Source organism: Lygodium microphyllum, chromosome 21 (assembly GCF_053477565.2).
Source record: "Lygodium microphyllum isolate KBCC chromosome 21, Lygodium_microphyllum_v1.1.10, whole genome shotgun sequence".
NCBI lineage: Eukaryota > Viridiplantae > Streptophyta > Polypodiopsida > Schizaeales > Lygodiaceae > Lygodium > Lygodium microphyllum.
Window position 1 is genome coordinate 110,699,010 of NC_141155.1, and position 24,280 is coordinate 110,723,289.

Sequence of the window (24,280 nt, forward strand, 5' to 3'; positions counted from 1 at the left end):
CACCACTAAACAAATCCTAAGTTGTTTCTACCGATAGATTATACCACCATCCTTATTCACATGATAATTCATTATCTTTCCCTTGTCATCAACATCCTCGAGAGGTTGGGCAAGCTTGTGCTATTTTGTAATATGTTGGATATACCAACCCTACTCTCGTCTTTTGGGTCATTGTTACTTACTCAACTACCACCCCTAGAATTAACTTTTCAACCAAACCAACCCAAAAAATAAATCAAACCAAGGGAAAAAAAAACCAAGTTCAATGTGGTTCCATCCGTCTCTATAGAGCTTGGTGAGCCACTAGGCAACCAACATTCACTCTTTGTCCAATGTTCTATTCTTGCTAGGGTGACTACTTGGACTCCTTTGGTAAGATAACTATCACCTCTATAGTCTTGGTAGACCACTGGGCAACCAACATGCATCCTTTGTCTGATACCTTGGCTACTTTGGGGTAGGATGCCTTGGGATAAACAGTGCTAACCTTCCCTTAAATTAGGCTTTGATTTGGGCTTGAGAGGGGATATTGAGCTAAAACACATTTTACAGTTGATTAACAACTTTAAACAGCCCCAAAACACGCTTAATTAAAGAAAAAAGCAAATTTGAAGCATGGTTCAAGACAGTTTCAATGGTTCCCCAAAATCTAATTTTTGGGTAACCTTCAACATCTATAAATAGACAGGTTGCCCATCATTCATCCTCATTCTTTAAGTACACATTTAAGCCATCAATCTTCACCCACGCGACAGTATACTCTTCGTGATTATCGCCATTCCATCAGCCCGTGCCCTGTTAGAGCTAGACATTCCCTAGACATGCAAGAGCAGCAAGAGCAGCACATACAACAAGTACGACAGGCAAGAGCAACAAGTACGGCATGAGTGCCATGTGGCAACTAATGAGTCAAACGAGGGCATAGACTGCAATTGAACAACTGGTCAAACAGATTTGTGGTCCAATCGATTGCATTTAATGCAAACAACCTGTTATTTTAGGCATTTTCTTACTGGCCTACTTATTGGCCTTGGTCTTCACAACTTGGATCAATTGTGCTTCCAAATTTCAAGCTGTAAACCGTGGAGATTGTCCTTGAGGCTGACGAAGATTGAGATCTTCGAGGTGTGGAGACATATGCAGACATTCTCTCTCCACCACGTATATTTCTGCATCCTTATACGGCATTCTTCACTGCAGATTTTCTACGCTTCTCTCTCTCTCTCTCTCTCTCTCTCTCTCTCTCTCTCTCTCTCTCTCTCTCTCTATCATTCACTTCCGCACTACTTTACTCTGACATGGTATCAAAGCATTGAAGGACTAACCCAGGGTGGACCTATCTCAAGAAGAGATTTCAACACGACACAAGGCTACATTTCCAGTGTTCTAGGGCGAGCACAAGGGCTGTGCATCAGAACAAGGTTGAGGTGAGCATGGACATGCGAGAAAGGAGAAGATTTGCTGAAGCTGCTGCTGGTTTTTGCTGTTAGAGAAGGAAGAGGGCAGCATTTTGGGCCTTCAAGTGCAGAATTTACCTTTTCATCGCCTCCGACGGATGGAGGAGGAGTGGAACGAGCAATAAAAAGCCCTAGCAGATTCTATTCTCACAACCGCAAGGAGCCGTTTTTTGTGTTTTGTGCAGGCATAGGTGAAGATGTCTTCCAAGGCCCAAACAAAGTTTCAAGCAATGATGGATCGAAAGGTACTTGTCTTACCGACTCTTCCATCAGATCAAAAGCTCGATGGTGAGCATTACCGCATCTGTGGGTCATGATGCTTGCCATTTTGGAGTTTGTGATTTGGCAGAGCTTGTTACAAAGGCTATTTATCGTTGTTCTTCATGAAGCGAATCTAGACTCTCTTCCAAAGATAAGGTGGAGTTGGCAAAGGCTCAAGCACATCGGGATAAACTCAATGCTCGCATCTGCTTGTTTTTATTTCTCTCATGTACTACAACTGTTATCTCTCATTTTGAACACTTGACGGTGGCGCGAGAGATATGGTTGAAGCTTGATCACATGTACAATCGTATAACATACAGCTTGATCACATGTACAATCGTATGACCATCATGAAACGAGTTTTTTTGGAAGTGCAAATGAGAACCATGAGTGTCAACAAGTCATCTTCTATGCAGGGGCATATTAACAAGCTGAGGCAGCTTTAGATGCAGGTGCAAAACACAAGGAAGGTGATCACTCCTGAAGACATGGCGATAACTCTTATTTCACAGCTATTGCCCCGCTTCAATGGCTTTTATTCTCCCTTGATTGCTTCAAGGTGGTCTGAGACTCTTCGGTGGGAAGAGGTGGTTCCTATGGTCTTGGACCAAGAGGAGCAATTGAAAGGGACCAATGCTTCTAAATCTAACGCTTTGGTTGGTCAATCCTCTCAAAAGATGAGGAAGGACCAACAAAAGAAAAAGAATGACAAATCCAAGAAGGACAAAGAAAATGAGTCCACTTATCACTTCTCAGCAAGACGGGTCACCGAAAAAAGAATTGCCTCGACAAGGAGAAGAAGGAGAAATCTTTTAAGAATCCCGGAGCGATGGTTGCTCTCTCATTAATTGCTTTCCTCCTCTTTAAGGTGATTGAGGATTCGACCTTGACAACTTCTGATGCTGTGTAGACATCCCCATACACTCGAGAGTGGATTGTTCACAGTGGTGCCTCACGACACATGACTCCTTCTACAACATTGGTGATAGTTCGTCTATTCTTATAAAGGAACGAGGAGATATGCATCTTATTCTAGATGGGCGAGGCGGTGCCTATACATCCAAGGTGCTTTATGCGCCGGCCTTGGGCTACCATCTACTTTCGCTACACAAGATTTGTGCCCTTGGCCTTTTGGTCAAATTTGATGTGGATTTTTTTTAGATTCTTGATCGTGGATCAAGACAGCTTCTTTCTTCAAGATATAAGGAGAATAGAGTTTGTAGGTTGCGATCTTCTTCTACCTTGACTTCTCTTCTTCTTACCTCACAAACCAAGTCTGAGCTTTGGCATTCTTGGTTTGGCCACCTCAACTATGATTACCTTTAGAAGGCGTCAAAGGAATAGCTTGTTCGAGGTTTGCCAAATGTTGCAGTGAGCCAACAACCTTATGTGTCCTATATCCATAGGAAGTAGACTCGTGATGCTATTCCCACAAGCTTCGAGGCAAACTTCAATACCCTTAGAGCTTGTTTCTACCAATCTTTGTGTGCCAATGGGGACAAAGTCCCTTAGAGAGAGCTTGTATTTGATGCTTATTGTGGATGATTACAACAGGATGACATGGGCTTATTTCCTGAAGCTGAAATTGGAGGCTTTCTCCAACTTCAAGGATTGGTTGCTCTTTGAGGAGAACCAATCGGGCCAAAAGCTGAAGAACTTACAATCGGATAACGACGAAGGATTTGTTTCTAACGAGCTTGCTCATTTTTGTGCAAGTCATGGTATTCACCAGGAGTTTGCCAATACAAACACCCCTCGAGAGAATGGCATATTGGAGCAAAAGAATCGCAGTGTAATCAAGATGGCCCATAGCATAATGGAGCATCATCAGACACCTCAGTGTCTATGGATTGAGGCTATGGCTACTGCAATTCACATCCTTAATCGTTCCCCTACTTTCACTATTGTTAGTATTACTCCATATGAGGCGTACTTTGGAGCTAAGCCAAATGTTTCTTATTTCTCGATTTTTGGATGCGATGCCTATGTTCACATCCCAAAGACACAACGTGACAAATTTGAAGCGGCCTCCAGAAGACAAGTGTTTATGGGCTATAGCTTGCAATATCAAGGCTACCGATTATATGATCCCTTTAAGCAAGATGTCTACACGAGCCGTGATGTTATGTTCGTGGAAGTTTCAACCTTAGAGGGAGGTGAGGAACACCTTGTTCTTGGAGATCTCGATGAGCGCCAACAACTGTTCTTATGGAGCCTGTGCCCCTTGAGGACTCTTCAGATGAGGAGCTTAGTTCTCAGCCACCAAATTCATTACTTGCCCCTGTTCTTAATGGACCTTTCAAAAACCTCCACAAATGGAAAACGATGAGGTGGATCCAACCTCCGCGTTGGGCTTGTGACACTCTTCATGACGCAAGGATTGGGGGGTCCATGAGGAGTGGCAGCCACAGGATGGCCCATAGGGTTCTCAAAGAAACCAAGGACACAGCACTGAGCTTGTTTACACTAATTACTATGTGATGACTCGTGTCATGCAAGATCCGGAGCCCACCTTCGTGAAGGAGGCTTTACATCATGATCATTAGCGAAAAGTAATGGAGCAAGAGCTGGAGCTGATTGAGATGTATGGCACATGGTCTCTTGTGTTGAAGCCTCCTCATAAGAATATCATTGGAGTCAAATGGGTCTTCAAGTCCAAGTACCATAGTGATGGCACATTGGACAAGCACAAGGCCCGCCATGTTACTAAAGGTTTAATTACACAACGCCCCGGCATTGATTTCCATAATACTTTTGCCCCTACAGCTTAGATGGCTACTATTCGTGCAATTCTTGCCTTGGCTAGCCATAGGAGATGATCAGTCTATCAACTAGATGTGAAGTCTACCTTCTTAAATGGGGAGTTGAAGGAGGAGATTTATGTTGAGCAACCTCCAAGCTTCGGTTCTTATGATGGCAAGGTGTGCAGGTTGCAAAAGGCTCTCTATAACCTTGAGCAAGCCGCCCCTGCTTGGAATGAGAAGATTGACTCATTCCTCCAGGAGAAATTGGGGATATCCGCCTTCCAAAGCCAAGCCCCAACTTTATGTTTACACCTTAGGTGGAGGTCATGTGTTGTTTGTCCTTTATGTGGACGACTTGACTGTAACAGTTGACCATCCTCAAATGGTCGAGCAGACGAAGGCAACACTTCAAGAGAAGTTTGAGCTAACGAATATGGAACTTCTTCACTTCTTTCTAGGTCATGAGATCTATCAAACTCCAAGAAGGATCTTTATTTCCTAGCAACAATATGTACAAGAGCTCTTCACTGTGTGAGATGAAGGCTACGTCTCATTCAACTCCTGTGGATCCAAATTGGAAGGCTACGTCTCATTCCAATTCTCCTTTGGCAGATGCTACCCGTTATAGACAATTGGTTGGCTCCTTCATCTGGCTTCTTAATACTCATGTTGACTTGTGTTAAATTGTTGATGTGCCAGCCGGGTTCATGAGTGAACCGAAGGTGGTGCATTGGCAAGTAGGTCAGAGGATTTTGTGGTCCCTACGGGGGACTCTTAATCTTGGGATGTATTATCCTGCCGGTACCAATGCTACAAGCTTGGTCCTTATAGAATGGAGTGATTCAAATTAGGCTGGCGATGTGGATCATCGAAGGTCTACAACAAGTTATTGCTTTACCTTGGGTGCTCATGCTATTTCATGGAGCAACAAGAAGCAACCCACAAATGCCCTATCTTCAATTGAGACGGAGTATCAAGTGACATCTTCTACTATATGTGAGCCATTGTGGCTTCACAAGCTCTTGGAGGAGCTTGGCTGCCCGCAGAGCAATCCTACTATTCTACAGTGCGACAATGAGAGTTGCATTACCTTAGCCAGAAACCCTATTTTTCATGCTCGGACGAAGCATATTGAGATCTAGTACCATTTCATTTTGGGAAAGATTTTGTATGAGGCTATTTCCCTTATCTATTGCAAGATAAAGGACAATCTTCCAGACTTGTTTACCAAGGCCCTTCCTTAGGCTTTACTTCAATAAAACTCCAAATCCCTTGGCCTTCTGTCATGTGCAATATCTTAGAGGGGGTGTTAGAGCTTGGAATTCCCCAAACAGGCAAGAGCAACAAGAGCAATAGGTATACAACAAGTACGACATGCAAAAGCAGCAAGTACAACAAGAAAATGCAAAATAACAAGTTGGTAAGTACAAGAAGATTGTACTCGAACAACTAGTCCAACAAATTTGTAATGCAATTGACCTGTTATTTTGGCATTTTTTTGCTAGACGATTTATTGGCCTCAATCTTCACAGCTTTAATCAATTGGGCTCCCAGTTGAAGGCTGTAGACCCTGGGGACTGTCCTTTGAGTTGACAAAGATTGAGATCTTCAAGGTGGACAAATATGCAAACATTATCTCTGCACCCATGTATATTTCCACATCCTTACACAACATTCTTCACTATGGATTCTCTCTCTCTCTCTCTCTCTCTCTCTCTCTCTCTCTCTCTCTCTCTCTCTCTCTCTCTCTCTCTCTCTGCCTTGGTCATTCGCTAACGCATTGCTTTACTCTAACATGCCTGGCACCTTTCTCCTTATCACCCATTAACTAGCACCCTCCTCCTTGCTCTGTTTGGACTCTTCTACCATCACCAACACACAGTATGCCTCCTTCAACTTGCGTTTCAGCACACAATATGCCTCCTCCAGCTGGCGTTTCACACTCGTCCACCATGTGACAACTAGCAATGATCTCCCACACTTTCCAACGACCTTTTGCAACTTGTGTTTGGCCTTCACCATTCTATGCAACAATTGGCAATACTCCTACTCAGGTGCGTTTTCAACCTTTTGGTGTCGCCACCTTTCTCTTATGTTTTCCACAACTGTCACCAACATCTCTAACACCTATTGGGATCTACGTTTGACAATCTCTCTCTCCGACACTCCAACTAGCAATCACAGCACTTGGGATCCATTTCTGATGGGCGTCACTCTCCAACATTACATTGCTCATTGCCTCTGCAATCTCAGTAGACCATGGGGCAACCGACATGCACTCTTTGTCCAATACCGTAGCTACTTTAGGGTGGGATATCTTGGGATAAACATTGATGGCCTTTTCTTTTAAGCTTTGTTTTGGGCTTGAGAGGGGATATTGAGCTAAAGCACACTTTATAGCTGATTAGCATCTTTTTAGTCCCAAAACATGCTTAATTAAAGAAAAATGCAATTTTGGTGAGCGGTTCAAGAGAGTTTCGATGGTCCCTTCCTATTTTTGGAATAACCTTCAACATCCATAAATAGACAAGTTGTCCACCATTCAGCCTCATTCTAACAATGCAAATTTCAACCATCGATCTTCACGCGCGATAGTGTACTCTTTACGACCGCCGCCACTCCTCCATCAACCCTTGCAATGCCTAGCACCTTCCTCCTTGGCTATTGCCCATTGGCTGGTGCCATTCTTCCTACTACATTTCTACTCTTCTACTATCCCTAGCACACAACTTGCCTCCTCAGCTTGTGTTTCATGTCCATCAAGCAACAATTGGCAATGATCTCCAACACTTTCCAACGGCTTTTATTACTTATTACAAAACAAAGAAATGCAAATTAACTTACAATCTTGTATAATGGACACCCTATTGGCCCCAAAATTGACACTCCCTCCTGTTGATATTTATTCAACTTAATTTAAGAAGAAGTTGATGTACAATGAAATTCTCTCAATCCCTTTCAGTATTCCAACTTCCCTTGCTGTCAAAAATAACCATCAAAAGTCTTCAATTTGATTTGCCCCTTGATTCGAGCAATTAATTGGCCTTCACTCGCTTTGATGGAGATTAAAAATGCCCCAAATTCATTGACTTGCTGGTCTCTCCACTTGAATTTGATTGAAAATAGCTTCAATCCTGTTGAATCCAAGTCTTGTAGCTTCCAATTTTTAGCACACTTCTCGAGGCTACTGCAAAATCCTATTTTCTACTACAAGTCAAGATATACAACAGAGAAATCTGAAATTTCTTGGCCTCTAGTGATCTCAATGCTGTAATCTTCGAAGCAAGGCTATACAAAGGTTGGGAAATGAGAGAGAATGCTAAGAAGAGAGAAAATTTAAACTTTCTTCATGAAGAATTGAAAAAAAAAACAATCACCTACTATTGTTGCTCTATCTCGACAACTTGTAATACAAAGAACTAAAAAAAATCAGTTATTTACTGCTCTTGCCCTCTCTCAACAACCTATAGATGCTATCACCTATTGTTGATTGGTCTTCTCTTCCTTGGCTGCCTCAAAAGGTCCTCCAATAGAAGCAAATCAGACCAGTAGCATCTCCTCTCTCTCTCTTGCAAGCTAAATGCCCTAAAATAACTCTCTCTAGCCTCTAAAGACATTTTTCAATCTTGCATGGGCATTTTTAACAAGAGGCAACCTTCCCAAATGGTTTTTCCAACATTATTCATAATCAAATATTAATTTTCAATCTTTGAATACTAAAAATTAATCTAATAATTATTTCGATACCTTGAAAAACAATGACTAGCCAATAATTAAATTAACTAGGCAACTTCCATTTCCAAGTGTCTTTGCACTATCTTTAACCATTGAATTGGTATTAGGTACCATTAAACGCCACTTCTCTAGTGTCACCAAACTGATACTTATGGCCAAATGAATGACCTAGACAAACAACTAGCACAAAATATCACCAAGTACCTATGCAGCATAACTTGTAGCAACTTTTGCCTCTGCATCTCATGATTTCCTTGAATCCCACTCTCATAAATTTACTCTAACCCTAATTACAACTCACATGTGCAACGTTTACTTAACCATGTAATTAAAAATTAATCCACATGTTAAGTAAGGTTTCAAAAATACATGTCTTCATGACACCAACACTCCAACTAGTGGTCACAGCACTTGGAAACCGTCTCTAATGAATGTCACTCTTTCACACTGAATTGCTTTGCACTTGGGCGTTCTGTACGCTCTTACATTTATTTACAGCATTCATTCACTTCAAAGTTTTTTTTCTCTAAGTTTGTCTATGTATTTGAGTTGTGTTTTGGGTTTAGCACTTTAGGTTTGAGTTTTGCTTGTCTCTATTTGAGTCTTTGTGCTTCAGTCTTGATCGCATATGCTATGTTTGCTCATTACAAGCCTAGCATATCTTCACATGGTGTCAAAAACGATGCACTTCTAAAGAGTATCCTACAGTGATTCTAGAGACTAGTATTTGTTCAATACTCACATGAGACTCAATTCTGACTCATAATGACTCAAGCGTCTTCTTCTAAGGATCCTATGATGCCCTACTAGGCTTCTCCATCATTGGAGGCTCTAAGAACGCATTATGGTCTCGAGAAGAATATAGACACACCTTCATCCTTACAATCTTTTTCTTTTCATTTTGGTCACAGTACAAATGAAGAGATAGCTTTCCCTCCCGCGGTAGATCATGCAACATCTCTCTTAATGCTATCATAGTGGTGTCTTCTATCCTTGCTCTTCCAGTAGGGATGCTTCATCATCCTCATCCACAAGGTTCTTGGCACTACATGAGGGCCAACATCATCCGACTTCTCTTTCTTCTTTGATATCAACATTCACGTTGAGTGGGATTTTTATCCTTCTTGGTGTTCTACAAGTTTCGGCACTTATCTTCGACATCGACCTTCCTTCCTATTGTATATTCTCCTATACATTGCATAATTTCATCATCTTTATACTAGGATGCTTGGACAAGTCAACAATTTTTCCACGAGAGACACTGTCCAAGTGGTATCTGTTGCATGAGTATTCTTCATACATGTAGCATACTAAGCATCCCAGCATAATGAACAAATCCTAAGTTGTTTCCACCAACGGATTACATCGCCATCCTTTTTCATATGATACTTCATAACCTTTCTCTCGTATCGACATCCTCAAGTCATTGAGCAAGCTTATGTTGTATTGTGATGTGTTGGACATACCAACCCTACTCGTATCTTCTAGGTCACTGTTACTTATTCGATCGCAAATTAACTTTCTAACCATACCAACCCAAAAAAAAATCATGAAAAATAAGTTCAATGTGGCTCCATCCACCTTTGTAGGGCTTGATAGACCACTAGCCAACTAACATTTACCCTTTGTTCGATGCCCTGTCCCCTCTAGGATGACTACTTGGACTTCCTTGGTAAGATAACCATCGCCTCTGAAGTCTTGATAGACTGCTAAGGAATTAACCTACACCCTTTGTTTGATACTTTGACTGCTTTGGAGTGGAACCCCTTGGGGTAAATAGTGTTGGCCTTTCCTATTAGACACCATTTTCGACTTGAGAGTAGACATTGAGCTAAAATACGCTTTACAACAGATTAACATCTTCAAACAACCCCCAAACACACTTAGTTAAATAGAAAGACAAATTTTACGCACCGTTCAAGCAAGTTTCAATGGTCCCCTAAAAATCCTAAATTTTAGGGCATCCTTCAACATCTATAAATAGACAAGTTACCCAACATTCGCCGTCATTCTTTCAATGCAAGTTTCAACCATCAACCTTCACCCACATAGCGGTGTACTCTTAACAATTGCCACTGCTCTTCCATCAACCCACATTGTGAGGTGCCCGCCCCATCGGCTGTCCAAACACGCTTTTAGTGGTCTATCGAGAAACGAATCTAAGCGTCGCTGCTCGGCACTCCCATGGAATGTTCCGAGTTTTATTGCTTGGGGTTTCCCGAATCTACCTCGCAACGGAACGTTCACAGCCGAACCCACTAGGATTGACCTGAAATTTCAGTTCCTAGTTGTCAAGGTCTCCTGACAGCATTCTAGCATCGGGTTTGGGCATCCTACTTTACGAAGAGATACCCAATCTGAAGGAGATCCATACCGCACTTGGTTCACAGCATGAGTCGGGTTGTAACCTAACAATACCTAAAGGTCGAACTGTCAAAAGTGGAGCAGCGGTGGAAGCATAAACATGTGCTGAAATAAACTGCTGAAACACAAGACAAAAAGAGAAAAGAAAAGAACACGATACAGATGAGAACTCAGATGTATGCACAGGAAATGGAATCCATATATCTGAATACGAGACAGTCGCATACAACAGTGAGTCACTGGCTGCGTGGGCACTGGCACTGGCTCCTCTCTCCACAGAGTCTGCAGATGGTGAAATGAAGTGTCTGACTGAGGAGGAGCCACTGAGTATAAATAGGCTGAAAAAGTGGGGAGCAATAATGCTGGTCGGACAGCATTAAAGCTGGCCGACTGGTGCATAAAATGCTCCATTGGCATAAAATGCCACACCAGAAAAATACCTAAAATACCTAATAAAAATGCCCAACCCAGATCAAGCTCAGACTCACACATGAGCTGACAAATACTCTGCTAACACCCTCTCTCAAATCATGAGTGATCTGATACAATACAATAGTACAATGAAAAGGGATCAGAAACCATACAACATAGAACCACCAAGTAGAACCATGGATACCCAAGCAATGGGTCATCAAGCCACCACCAAGGTGCCTCGGAGAGGACCTGATGTCGATCGTACCAAACACCTGAAAATAGAGAAGATCATAGCATGTCTCTGTGTCCATCACCAATGTCTCGCAGTAGCATACAAGACCAACCTGGCAAAAATGCCTCTGAACATAGGTGACCATGGAGTCCCCGCCTTTGGCCAGACCGCCAAAGTGTCCCCTCATGTGAGCTCCAAACGAAAGCCTCCCGCTCTCTGTCAAATAACCAGCTCAGCATGAACTTGGATGTCAATCCCAACTCCAAGATTGGATTCCGCCAGACTGAAGTCGATGCGTCAGAGACGTCCCTCTCTGGAACCTATGCACCTGTATAAAAGTATAGATGAGGCGCGACTGCCCCATCTGAACGCCCGCTCACACTCCCTCTTTGGCACAAGAGAGTCGTGAGGGATGACCTCATCACCACCACTAGAAAGCAACCGAGGAAGGGGCCACCAAGCCCTTCCCGCGATCCAAAGAAGAGGATCCCTTCCGCGCCTTGGATTTCACCTTGGTCGGAGGATCGGAGTCGGAGTCTGATGAAGGAGAGGACTCATCGATAGAGTCAGCATCCTTCTTCGTCTTTTGCTCCTTCTTCCTGGAAGCCGCTAACTTCTTGCAGTCCTTCCGCAAATGTCCCTTCTTGCCACAGTGGTAACATTGGGCCTTCGACTTCTTCTTCCCGTTACCCCTCTCTGAAGCTACATAAGCCTCACCTCCATAATGTGCTGGAAGCCGCTCCTGTAATCTCAAGGATACCTCATGCTCAAGAAGTATCGAGGTCATATGTGTAAAACTGACAGGAGTCGATAATGTCTGCGCCCGCAAAGCATTGGCCACTCCATCAAACTCTGGGGGGAGCTTGTAGAGGACCGTCCCGACAAGATGCACCTCGGGAAGAGCAGATTGCATGTGCCGAAGCTGGTCCTGTACCTGCGTAACACGAAGAAGAAAAGACTAAATAGTATCTTTCGGCTCAAACTTCATCTGCTGGAGCTGGTTATAAAGTGTGACGCCCGCATGGTGGAAGGTGCCTCGTACATCTGCTGCAACCTCTGCCATACTTCAGGAGATGTCCTACAGGAGGTAACCACCGGTAAGACCGCTTTAGAAATACACCGAAGCAACGCCGAGTAAGCACGGGCATCGTCCGAGTCCCATGTGAGCACCGCTTCCTCATGGTTGTCCTCATCAAAGTCTTCAGGAAGAGGAAAAGAACGGAGAGGTCGAGCAATAGCTCCACAGACGATGTACCATAGCCGCTTCTGCACAAACCAAGCTTTCATGACAGCACTCCATGTGAGATAATCAGGTCCATGTAACTTATCATCAGTGGAAGTGCACGGAGGAGCCATATGGAGAGGATAAGAAGAGAAATAGAGAAGAGATGGAATTGAGAGAGGAAACACAGCCAAAACACAAGCACAAACTACAGAAAATGAGAGTTCACATGCAATATAACCCAAAATCTGATCAATAGAAGACAAAATCTGCTGCAGAAAGTCAAAAAATCAGTCAAAAACTGCCAAAAACAGAGAAAACGGCCTGAAGTAACAATCACCCAGCCACGAGAGATGCTGAATCAGCAAAACGCAAGCTATAAACTGGAGAAAAACATGTAGAAAACTATCGCCAACAGCTGTAGATGAAAAACGCAGGCAGCAAAGGGTACGTAGGTAGCAGGCGATGGCAAAACTGCAAAAAACGCAAGCTGAAAACAGCCCCAAAACAGGTCGCCTGACTGCGACAGCAGTCGTCTGATCAGCAGGGGTACAAAACAGTCCTGAAATCAGCAAGAAAACACAGCAAAAACACAAATCCTGAAAACTGATACCATGTCAGAAGTGGAGCAGCGGTGGAAGCATAAACATGTGCTGAAATAAACTGCTGAAACACAAGACAAAAAGAGAAAAGAAAAGAACACGATACAGATGAGAACTCAGATGTACGCACGGGAAATGGAATCCATATATCTGAACACGAGACAGTCGCATACAACAGTGAGTCACTAGCTGCGTGGGCACTGGCACTGGCTCCTCTCTCCACAGAGTCTGCAGATGGTGAAATGAAGTGTCTGACTGAGGAGGAGCCACTGAGTATAAATAGGCTGAAAAAGTGGGGAGCAATGATGCTGGTCGAACAGCATTAAAGCCAGCCGACTGGTGCATAAAATGCTCCACTGGCATAAAATGCCACACCAGAAAAATACCTAAAATACCTAATAAAAATGCCCAACCTAGATCAAGCTCAGACTCACACATGAGCTGACAAATTCTCTGCTAACACGAACAACTGTAAAATCTTGTGAGAAGCCTCCCAATTCTCTGGGACTACTCTGTCGTAGGACAGACCCATAAGGGGTTACGCCCACCCGCTTCCCTTAATAGCTTTCGTTTTCTAGTTAGATCCCTACCACATTTATGTGTGACACTTAAAGTCACCTTCATTAATTAAGCCTTTTAGGGAATAGGATTCGTTCACATAACTTATAGCACAGACACGAAAACAAAGCAAAGCAATCTGTTGACAAACAAGTTTAAACAAGTTTCTTAACTTATCTTCAAGTTAATCTTTGTCTTCCGCCCATATAGGAGAAATTATGAATCCCTTCTGTCCAACAGAAGTATCCCTTCTGCCCTGCAGAAGTAATTGGTCCAAATCTCATGGCACCACAAATTCAATCCTTTATCTAGAATAGGATCTCCCAACATGCCCAAATGTTGGGGGCCACGGAGGTCTTCAACTCCATTCTAGACCTAGCAAGGGGTATCCAGAGATCCAACTAACGCACAAGCTGTCTAGGAGCGAAACATCATTTCCGTGGTTGGCCTTTTCACCACTCAACCTTCGGCCCATAAATCGAGCAGTGCCCTCTTTGGGTTAATCCGCAGTGCGATCATGGAGGTGATCCACCTATGCAAAATATCCTTCCTTAATTAAATCCTTTAAGAATCAAGCACAAACAAGGCATTCAGCCCTAATATCATTTTCTAAAAAAACATTTATTTATTCCCATAGCGACTTGTCATCACAAACCCTTGCCATGCATTAACCATAAATCACATGCACTTGGAATAATCATCCAAACAACAACTAACAACCAGTTGAATGTAAAAGCATTTAGAATGTTGTTTGATCAACCAACAAAAAACCAATTGTATTCTTGCCAAGCAATGCAAGAATAGTCACGATAACATTACCATCGCATATATGTTCATCCCCTTGGGATCAAAGAGCGATTCTATGTAAAATTTACTTAACACTTGTATGTATAATTTTTAATGTCATGATTATGCCATTCATAACCCTTAACCGATTCCTTCTTGTAATTGCTCTATCAACGAATAAGCCATATACAACTAGGTGCAATTAACTTTCCTTAATACATGCAATTTGCAAGCTCGATCTTTTGAATATGTGAGAAAATTTATCCCTTCCAATGACCTATACTAGAGCATCATAGTATGGGGCATAACATATCTCATACAAGAATCAAAACAAGCATCTATCAATTTGAAAATACATTACTTACGACCGGAACCGCAGTTGGATTGACAATGATGCCTTTGCCTGAAGCTTTGTTGCTGGTTGTGGGATTACCATTCTTCACTTGAGAACCATCGTCCGCAAGTAAATTCAAGAGATAAGAAGACGAAATAGATTCGAGATGGGAGAGTATAAGAGAAGATGGGTGAGTTGAGGATCAAAATAGAGATAATTGAGCTAACTCCCTTCCTTGCAGCCTCTCGGGGTGACTCTTCTCTCTCTCTCTCTCTCTCTCTCTCTCTCTCTCTCTCTCTCTCTCTCTCGCTTTCTCTCACAATCTCTTTGGAGGGGTATCCTTCTCCCTACTCTCTCTCACAGTCTCTCGGAGTCTCCTTATGCTCCCTTGTGCTTTCCCATGCCTCATATTTATAGTGAATTAAAGAAAATGACTTGTGGCTGAGAAGTGGAGCTCTTTGTGGAGGGAAATCTTGGAATAATCAATGATGTGATGCTCAAATCATAAATCTGATGGTTCCATTGGCTCCGAAAGGGAGGTAAAACCCCAAGACCCTTGATTAGAAAGCTCTTAGTTCACTCCTTTTCTCTATTCGAAGTGCTGTCTATTGCCTATAGACTGCGAACGCGGCGCGCACGATTTCACAAATCCCTCTCTTTATTTTTTCTTTTTATAAAATCTCCGAAACTAACTAAAACATCACTTGTCTTTTCTTTTAAATGACATCCAGTTCTAGAAATCTCCATATCTTTTTTTAAGATAATATCTCAAATATACTAGTTTTGCCCAAAATCTAATATTTTTGGACCATCCAAACTATACACATTAATACTAGTGATTAATATAGCTCATAAAACTCGTTCACGTTGTAACTTACGTAAAGGGTGGCTACAATCCTTGTCAATCCGAGAAAAATATCGAATTTACGACTCTTGATTTCCTTACACATATTTTTAATTAAATAAAAATTCTTAATTATTAACGTTAGTTAATTTTTTACTTTAGTTAGTCTTTAGTTAGTAATCTTACTAACTTATTAATTTACTAACTACCTTTCGAGCTAACCAACTAACTTTTATTGTGTGAAAATATTACATCCTTCTCCCCTTAGAGAAATCAAGATGTCCTCATCTCAAGATAAACTGGGGGTATCATTTTGAAACCTGTGGATTATGGGCCCACCATGCTTTCACTGCGCTACTTTGATTACTCATAGACATGCGATCTTTTGAAACAATAATCTATTGTATTTGATATATCCGAGTCTTGATTACAAGAGAAAATTTATTGTAGTTACATCTCATGGATATCTTCTAGGTTTTTCTTAAGCACCTTGTATATTCTGGATCATTGAAGCTTGTACAACTTCATTTCTTGTAAGCTCAAGTTCTATTGGGACATTTGATGTAGTTATGTCCAATGTTGTGGCACTCGGAGCATCAATGTTTAGGGTGCTTTGGACATTCCCTTTTAAAATGACCTAACTGCCTGCAATAGAAACATCGCGGAACTTTATTACTTGTGGTCACAAGATTCTTGATTGTCCTTGGTAGGATTTTTTTCTTTAGACCAAATTATCCTAGGATCCTTTTAGCATATTGGACTGGTCCTTTATCTCGGAAACTATGTTCCCAGATTGTCCTCTTCATAGTTTGGGACTGAGCTCCATGGACAATTGGCTTTGCTTGTAATACTAAAGAATACTTCCAAATTTCAATATTCTAGTAAGACCCAATCTATATTAGTTGAGAAGAAGCAACTGAATAAAAATTCATTGCAATTTATAACTATCATTCCTTGCCAATGTATCTCTAATCATTTACAAGTTCTAGGCTCAAAATAGATGCAACTTATATTACTCAGGTTAACTGTAGTTACAAGAGTAAAGTTTATTCCAATACAAGTTGTATTTCATATCGACAAAATTTCTAGAATTTCCAATAATCCTAAATTGGTGTAGTAGGTTCTAAGTCTTCATCTTCATATGATTTCTCTATATATCCGAAGGCTGCACTTGTGTAGCTTTGTTTCCTAGGAGACTCTGTATCTTCTGGACTTAAGTCAGGGCAGTCTGCTTGGACATATCCTAGCTCATTGCAATGGAAACATTGATAATAGGGACATCTTCTACGGATGTGACCTATCTCACCGCACAAGTGACATCTCTTGTCCTGATCTCGAAAATTATCTTTGTTACAATTGCCTGATTTAAGTTCTTGGATGATTGAATTCGCTCGAAGTAATGCATCTTGCAAATCCGTTGGACACATTGCTTCAAGACAGTGGTTCAGAGGAGTGTTCAGGCCATGGCAAAACTTGGATACTTGCTGCATAATATCCATGGGCGGTGCGTATTTTAGTAGGGTTACAAACTTTGAGTAGTAAGCTTCCAAGGTTAATTCTAGCTGCTTTAGCTTGAAGAATTCATTCATTTTCAAAGTTTGATAGGTTGGCGGAAGGTATCGTCCGCATAAAGCATCTTTCAGCTGAACCTAAGTAACAACAGCTTCAAAAACACCTTGATCTTTGTACCATTGCTTCCACCATAATCGAGCCTGGCCAACTAACTTAACTTTACCTATCATTGCTTGATTAGTAGAGGCAATTCTCGAAGCAAAAAAATAGTCATCTATCCACTCAATCCATATCTCTGTCTTTGCTGCGACGTCTATGCCTTCTCCATCAAACTCGGGTGCCTTTATTTGCTTGAGAAATAATTTCTTCTCTTGCGTGTCAACATTCGTGGGTGCAGAAGGTGCCTAATAATCAAGTCATACTACTTATATTATTTTGTTTAGGATATGTCTACAAACCATACATTAATCAATAAAGTATCATTACGAAGTTTGGCTCCGATACCAACTGTGAGGTGCCCGCCTCATTGGCTGTCCAGGCACGCTTTTAGCGATCTATTAAGAAACGAATCTAAGCATTGATGCTCGGCACTCCTATGGAATGTTTCGAGTTTTGTCGCCTAGGGTTTCTTGAATCCGCCTCGCAACGAAACGTTCATTGCCGAACCCACTAGGATTGACCTGAAATTTGGGTTCCTAGTTGTCAAGGTCTCCTAATAGCATTCTAACCTCGAATTTTGGACATCCTACTTTACGCAAAGATATCCAATCCAAAGCAGATCCACATCGCACTTGGTTCAAAGAGAATAGGAAACGAGAGGGCTGCGCCGCTCAACCTTCCTTCCTTGCAGCCTCTCGAGGATGACTCCTCTCTCTCTCTCTCTCTCTCTCTCTCTCTCTCTCTCTCTCTCTCTCTCTCTCTCTCTCTCTCTCTCTCTCTCTCAAGCTTTCTCTCACAATATCTTGGAGGGATATCCTTCTCCTACCTCTCTCTCGCAACCTCTCACAGTCTTCTTATGCTCCCTTGTGCCTCCCCATGCCTGAAATTTATAGTAAATTAGAGAAGAGGGCTTGTGGCTGAGAAGTGGAGCTCTCTATGAAGGGGGATCTTGAAAAGATCAGTGATCTGATGCTCATATTATAAATCTAATAGTTCCATTGGCTCCGAAAGGGGAGTAAAACCCCAAGACACTTAATTAGAAAGCTCTTAGTTCACTCCTTTTCTCTGTTCGAAGTGCTATCTACTGCCTGTAGACTGCGATCGCGGCGTACACGATTTCGCAAATTCCTCTTTTTATTTTTCCTTTTTATAAAATCTCCGAAACTAACTAAAACATCACTTATCTTTTTTTTTAAATGACATCTAGTTCTAGAAATCTCTGTATCTATTTTTAAGATAATATTTGAAATATACTAGTTTTGCCCAAAATCTAATATTTTTGGACCATCCAAACTATACATATTAATACTAGTGATTAATATAGCTCATAAGTCTCGTTCATGTTGTAATTTACCTAAAGGGTGGCTACCATCCTTATCAATCCGAGAAAATAATCAGATTTACGACTCGATTTTTTTAAATATTTTTTTATTAAATAAAAATCTTTAATTATTAACGTTAGTTAGTTTTATACTTTAGTTAGTCTTTAGGTAACTTATTAATTTACTAACTAACTTTCGAACTAACCAACTAACTTTTATTGTGTGGAAATATTACACTTATAGTACCTAGTGCTTTCTTGGCTATCGCCCGTTGTCTAGCACTCTCCCCCTTACTATGTTTGGACTCTTCTGCTCCATCACCAGCACACAGTCTTATCTTCTTCAACTTGCATTTAAACACTCCTTCACTAGGCAATAGTTAGCAATGGTCTCCCACACCTTTCAATGACCTTCTTCAACTTGCATTTGGCCTTCACCATTCCAAGCGACAACTGGCGACACTCCTCATCTGGTGTCGCCATCTTTCTCTTTCATCTTCCATAGCTATTGCTAGTATCTCCACCATCTATTGGGATCTACATTTGACAATCATCCTCTCTCTAACGTTGTAGTGGTCACAACACTTGACATCCATCTCCTATAGACATCACTCTCCGACACTACATTACTCCGCCCTTAAACATTCTGTACACTCTTACATTCATTTACAACATTCATTCACTTCAAAGTTTCTTTTCTCTATGTTTAAATTTTGTGTTTTGCGTTTTGCGTTTAGGGTTTGGGTTTTTCTTGTCTATGTTTAAGTTTGTGTTTCAATCTTGGTCATACATGCTGTGTTTCTTCAATGCAAACCCTAGCATATCTTCACAACTTACTAGTCATTTATGATACCAAGAAGCATTGGAAATCAACAAAGATAAGAGCAATCTCAATAGAAGATAGAGAAATACTGCAAGGGGCACCAATTTTGGGACCATCAAGTTGTTCAATGTCTAAGATTAAGTGGAAATTTTGCATTTCAATTTATGTAAATTTTGTTGCTCAGTGTAATCTATACTGAGTCAGATCATTACCACCCTTTTCTTGCAAGAAATGCTGATTTCAAAAAGTAATAGCAATTCCTCACAATCCCCTATCCTCGTCCCATTTTGCATCACTCGTAACTATGCAGACACTACAAACAACCAAACTCTCTCCAAATAAAGACGACAAATATATTGAGATTAAGCAATGTGAGCTTGTCATCAATATCCAAAGTCCCAAACAATCACCTCTAGACAAGCTTCACAAGCCACAAGCTAAGTGAGACACGTGCGATATAATTAATGTCTACGCAAGCTTCCAAATACTCCCCAACTAAGCTTGGAAAGTAGGGAATCTTTGAACCCCACTACTATCCAGTGCAAAATCCAAATGTTAGCAATAAACCTTTGAGCAAGTCCATTCCCTTGTATATAGGCTTGATTACATCCTAACAATATCAAGTATGTTGCCTAAGCTGGCAAACCTCTTGAAAAAGCAATTCACTAGAGTCCGTGTTTGTTGTTGTAAGCTTGAGTCGAACAAAGCATGTATGGTCTGATTTAGGGGAGCTTACACCCATGCCACCTTGACCCTAAGGGATAGGGACACAAAAAAGTGCAGCCTTCTTTCTGAAAACACACCCTCAATCTTATCAAATGTATTGGTCAATTAACAAATATGCATGGAAGAAGGAAAGGGTAAGGAACATAGAGATGCAAACAAATCTAATTTGTTCTAGGCCTAATCTAATATACATTGGTGTTGATCTACTCTCCAACACTTGACCTATTAGGTGAACAAATTGGAGGAACTCTTGGTATTCCTCAAACCTTGGACAAGGAACCCTTTGGTATTCTTCAAAACCTAGAAGATGTTTCCATAGATGCACCTTTACAATATACTCTCCAACACTTGACCTATTAGGTGAACAAATTGGAGGAACTCTTGGTATTCCTCAAAACTTGGACAAGGAACCCTTCGGCATTCTTCAAAACCTAGATGTTTCCAACTTGCACCTTTACAATATAAACATCACTTTCAAAACATTATTAAAAAACAACAGGGTATAAGTGTCTCCACTCTAGAGTTGATGCCCCAAAAGCTCACACTGAATACTCAGCAAATAACCCAGGAACTCAAAACATACTCTTGGAAGCCATGGCTATCACCACTACTCTAACTAACTACATTAACATTAAGCTACACCAAAGTGTGTTATTTCTGATTTCATAAAAGGACCTTTGACAGAAGCAGGCTACAGCAAGCTTCGACGCAGTTTCATAAAAAAATCTCAAGCGGTATGGTTCCATAGTATTACCACATACAAAAAATCAGTCCACCATAAATAGATCAATTACTTTTCTTTCTAGACACTACAACAAGTTGCTTTTTGAAGCTTTGTTGCAGGATTCTCTTTTCTGTAGAAGATTACCTTCAGTGCAGCTCGTCTCACAACTGAAGACCTGAGGTATGACTTAACCAACCTAAAGATCAGAATGTCAAGGGGAATCTTCTGGTGTCCACGAAGCCAAGGATGAGCTGACATTTTCACAAATAGGGAGAGCTTAGTTCTACTCAGTCGCAAGCTCATGGTTTTAAACACTGGCTTTCTTGGGGACTTATAAACTTACTCAAAGCCTGTGCAGCAGTCATCCTTCTGTGGCGATCTTTGGTCAATAGCCTCTTCACGAAGTCCTTGGCCTCATCTGAGACTGAAGGCCATGGGGCCTCATCAAAACTAGGTTCTGACTTTAGAACGGATCGAAAAATTCCTGATTCTGTTCGGGCCCAAAATGGTCGACTTCCACAAAGCAAGATGTATGTTATAACCCCAATACTCCAAACGTCAGCCTCTATGCTGTAAGATCTGTGAAGAACTTCTGGAGCAACATAGTAGGCACTGCCCACGATATCATTCAGCCTCTCGTCTGCAGTGCGTCAACAGTATTAAAACTTTTCTAGCACACCAGAATTTTCACTTCATCTCATTTATTTAAATCCCCATTTACCTGGTCTGACAAAATCAGATAGCCCAAAGTCGATGGCCTTCAGCTGTGCATTCTCATCCTTTGCTGTAAACAAGAAATTCTGGAGATAACAAACAAAAGCAACTAGTCAGAACCTATATCAAAATGTGCAAACAATGTTGCCCTGTTTGCATTCAAGTGCACTGCAGTGATAATTGCAATTACCCTTATAATAACATTATTTTAAATACCGTTACAAGAATTGAGGGGTATTACTAGTCAACAATATCAAAACCATATGCCTTTAACACAGACAACCCACTAACAAGACACAGTTTACCTCTGGTTTCAGATCTCGATGAACAACTCCCTGCAGATGACAAAAGGCCACTATACTCAGAATCTGAACCACCACTGCCTTTGCATCCTCCTCAGAGTACTTTCCACCCCTATCAATGGACAAATTAAAAAGAAAATTCAAGCTTGCAACAATTTCCAGAGATATACTGTAGCACTTGTGCCAGATAGTGCATCAATAACATTCCTGTACAGACTTTTCTTGCATCTTTGAAGAAACAAGATCATCTCAAAATTCACAAAACTTGTGCGAGAACAGACCTTGAAAGTATTCGATCCAGCAACTCACCTCCCTCACACAACCTACAAGGAATACAGTCTCTGTGTCAATATGTTACCAAAATAATCTCCTGACACAAGGTAAAGGTGAAGAGATTTTGGCTAGATTATCTGCCACTACAGTAGAACAACATTTCCACTTGGCTTGAAAGCTTGCTAAGGTCGACTTACTCCATCACTATGTACACGTTCACGTCATCCTCACATGCATCATAAAACCTGACTAGGTTGTGATGCCCGGTCAAAGCTTTGAGGATCTTAACTTCTCTCCTGACATCCTCGATTGCTATAGCTGTTGTCATCTGAAATAGACCAAGTATGAAAGCCGACACTTAAACAATACTTCTTGACATCTCCAAATCTCAGCACTCCCTTTATGCTGATGCTGCATAAATATAGATATATACCAGAAAGCTGCATTAAAAGACTCTACCTTAGCTTTTGGAATGACCTTGACTGCAACAGACTGCCCTTTTGAATCCCCTTTCTTTATAGTAGCAAAGCACGTATGGCCAAAGTGGCCCCGGCCAACTTCCTGTCCGAGCTCATACTTGGTGCTGAAATTCTTACCGTAACCAAAAGACTTGTCCAAAGGCTTCTCAACCTCCTGTCCTTCAGGAATGGTTCCCTCTTTAGGCTTTGCACCGTGGCGTTTGGCAAGTGCTGCCTGAATGTGTTTTGCAGGAGAAGGAGGTGGAAAGGGTCTCTTTAAGAACCGTCGTGGGGTGCCATTTGCAGGAGAGACATTGGAAGATCGAAAAGGTGAACGGAAAGGGGAAGCTCTGAAGGGAGAAGCTCTGAATGGAGAAGCTCTGTACGGAGATTTTGGATAAGAGGGAGCCGTGGAGTCCCCATTTGCAACAATGGCTTCTGCAGGCTTCTCCTGATAACCATTTTGCTCAACTTCCTGGGGTTTCTGGGATTCTATACTCTTACCATAACAGATTCCCATAGCATTCCGCTGATAAAACCTGGTCAGGTGCCAGACAGAAGCTAAAGGCAGGAATTACTGCTCCTTAATCTACAACGCGCAAGCTGAGGGTTTCCCTCCGATTAATATGTACAAACAGCTGAAGCCGTAGGTGCTGCGCTCCAGCGATGGACGCAGCTAAGGCTTTTCCCTGCGAAAGGTAGGGTTCACCCCTGCATACCAGAAGGGGAACCTGGCAGGTCTCCTCTCTCTCTGCATCATCAGGAAAATGCGAACGATATTGTCTCCGGTGCACGCATACGGTGGACAAAGCGAGGCTTACCCTGCCAAATGAATAAATTTCTGGTGTGCGCGCTCAGCTAAAAGGCCACTCTTCCACAGTGACAACCATGCCTTTTATGCTTGTTCTTCCCCTGCCAGTTCCTGCCTTCCGAAAGAGGGCAGGACTCGACGGATGGAAAGGACTGACCTGCGAGGAAGGAAGAATGTAGCTACTGCGGCGTCATCAATGGAATGGCTTCCCGCGCGTTCGCGTCCGTGGTTGAGTCCTCGCCGTGAGTAAAATGGAGCTCGATTCGGGACCAAATGCTTGGGTAGGGTGGGGGTGGGGGAACAGGGCAAGCGGATCAGGGCGCGAAATGGAGGAAGAAGTGAGAAAGAGGATGAAGAAATGAAGAGAGAAGAAGAAAGGAGGAAATGAACAAATGGACGAAGTCGGTGTTGCGAAGGAAATGGCACAGAGCGAGAGAGAGAGAGAGAGGAAGAAGAAAGAAAATAATATGAGAGAGAGAGAGAGAGAAAAGGCGGAGGAGGAGGAGGAGGAGGAGGAGGAGGAGAAAGAAGTGCAGCAGACAAAAGACCTACTCCTACTACCCTTTGTGTCCCCCTTTCAAAACCATAACAAAATACCATCCGATTCTCATGATTTTGCTCCTCCTCCCCAAACTACAAGAAGAACTACCTACCTTTTCGAAGTATGCACACACATCCAAGCACTCAGGGCCATTCCCACGCAAGTGAATTTCACTTGTGTAACTCATATCGAAACCACTCCATGCGCAAACAGCATCCCATAACTTAACTAGGAAGTCCAGAGTGAGGTAACATGGCTAAGGGTGTTGGTGGTAATTGCTTATCACATTCTCACTCCATCACTCTTTCCTTTGCCATATGGGTTGGTACAAAGAAATGCTTCACAAAAAGGAAGAGAAAA

General features: G+C 41.9%; 1 protein-coding gene across 1 annotated transcript in view; it reads right to left on the bottom strand.

Annotated features, from left to right (window-relative positions):
• LOC148018426 (CDPK-related kinase 5-like) overlaps window positions 1–23,973 on the bottom strand; it is a 40,664-nt gene extending 16,691 nt beyond the window's left edge. The window contains exons 1-7 of the mRNA XM_087661889.1: window positions 22,570–23,973; window positions 22,308–22,438; window positions 22,119–22,160; window positions 21,841–21,949; window positions 21,543–21,621; window positions 21,165–21,461; window positions 20,966–21,072 (exon numbers count right to left, since the gene is read on the bottom strand). Coding sequence (XP_087518015.1) covers window positions 20,966–21,072; window positions 21,165–21,461; window positions 21,543–21,621; window positions 21,841–21,949; window positions 22,119–22,160; window positions 22,308–22,438; window positions 22,570–23,088 — 1,284 coding nt within the window. The 5' untranslated portion in view covers window positions 23,089–23,973. The remainder of the gene's footprint in view (window positions 1–20,965; window positions 21,073–21,164; window positions 21,462–21,542; window positions 21,622–21,840; window positions 21,950–22,118; window positions 22,161–22,307; window positions 22,439–22,569) is intronic.
• Window positions 23,974–24,280: the final 307 nt, after the last annotated feature.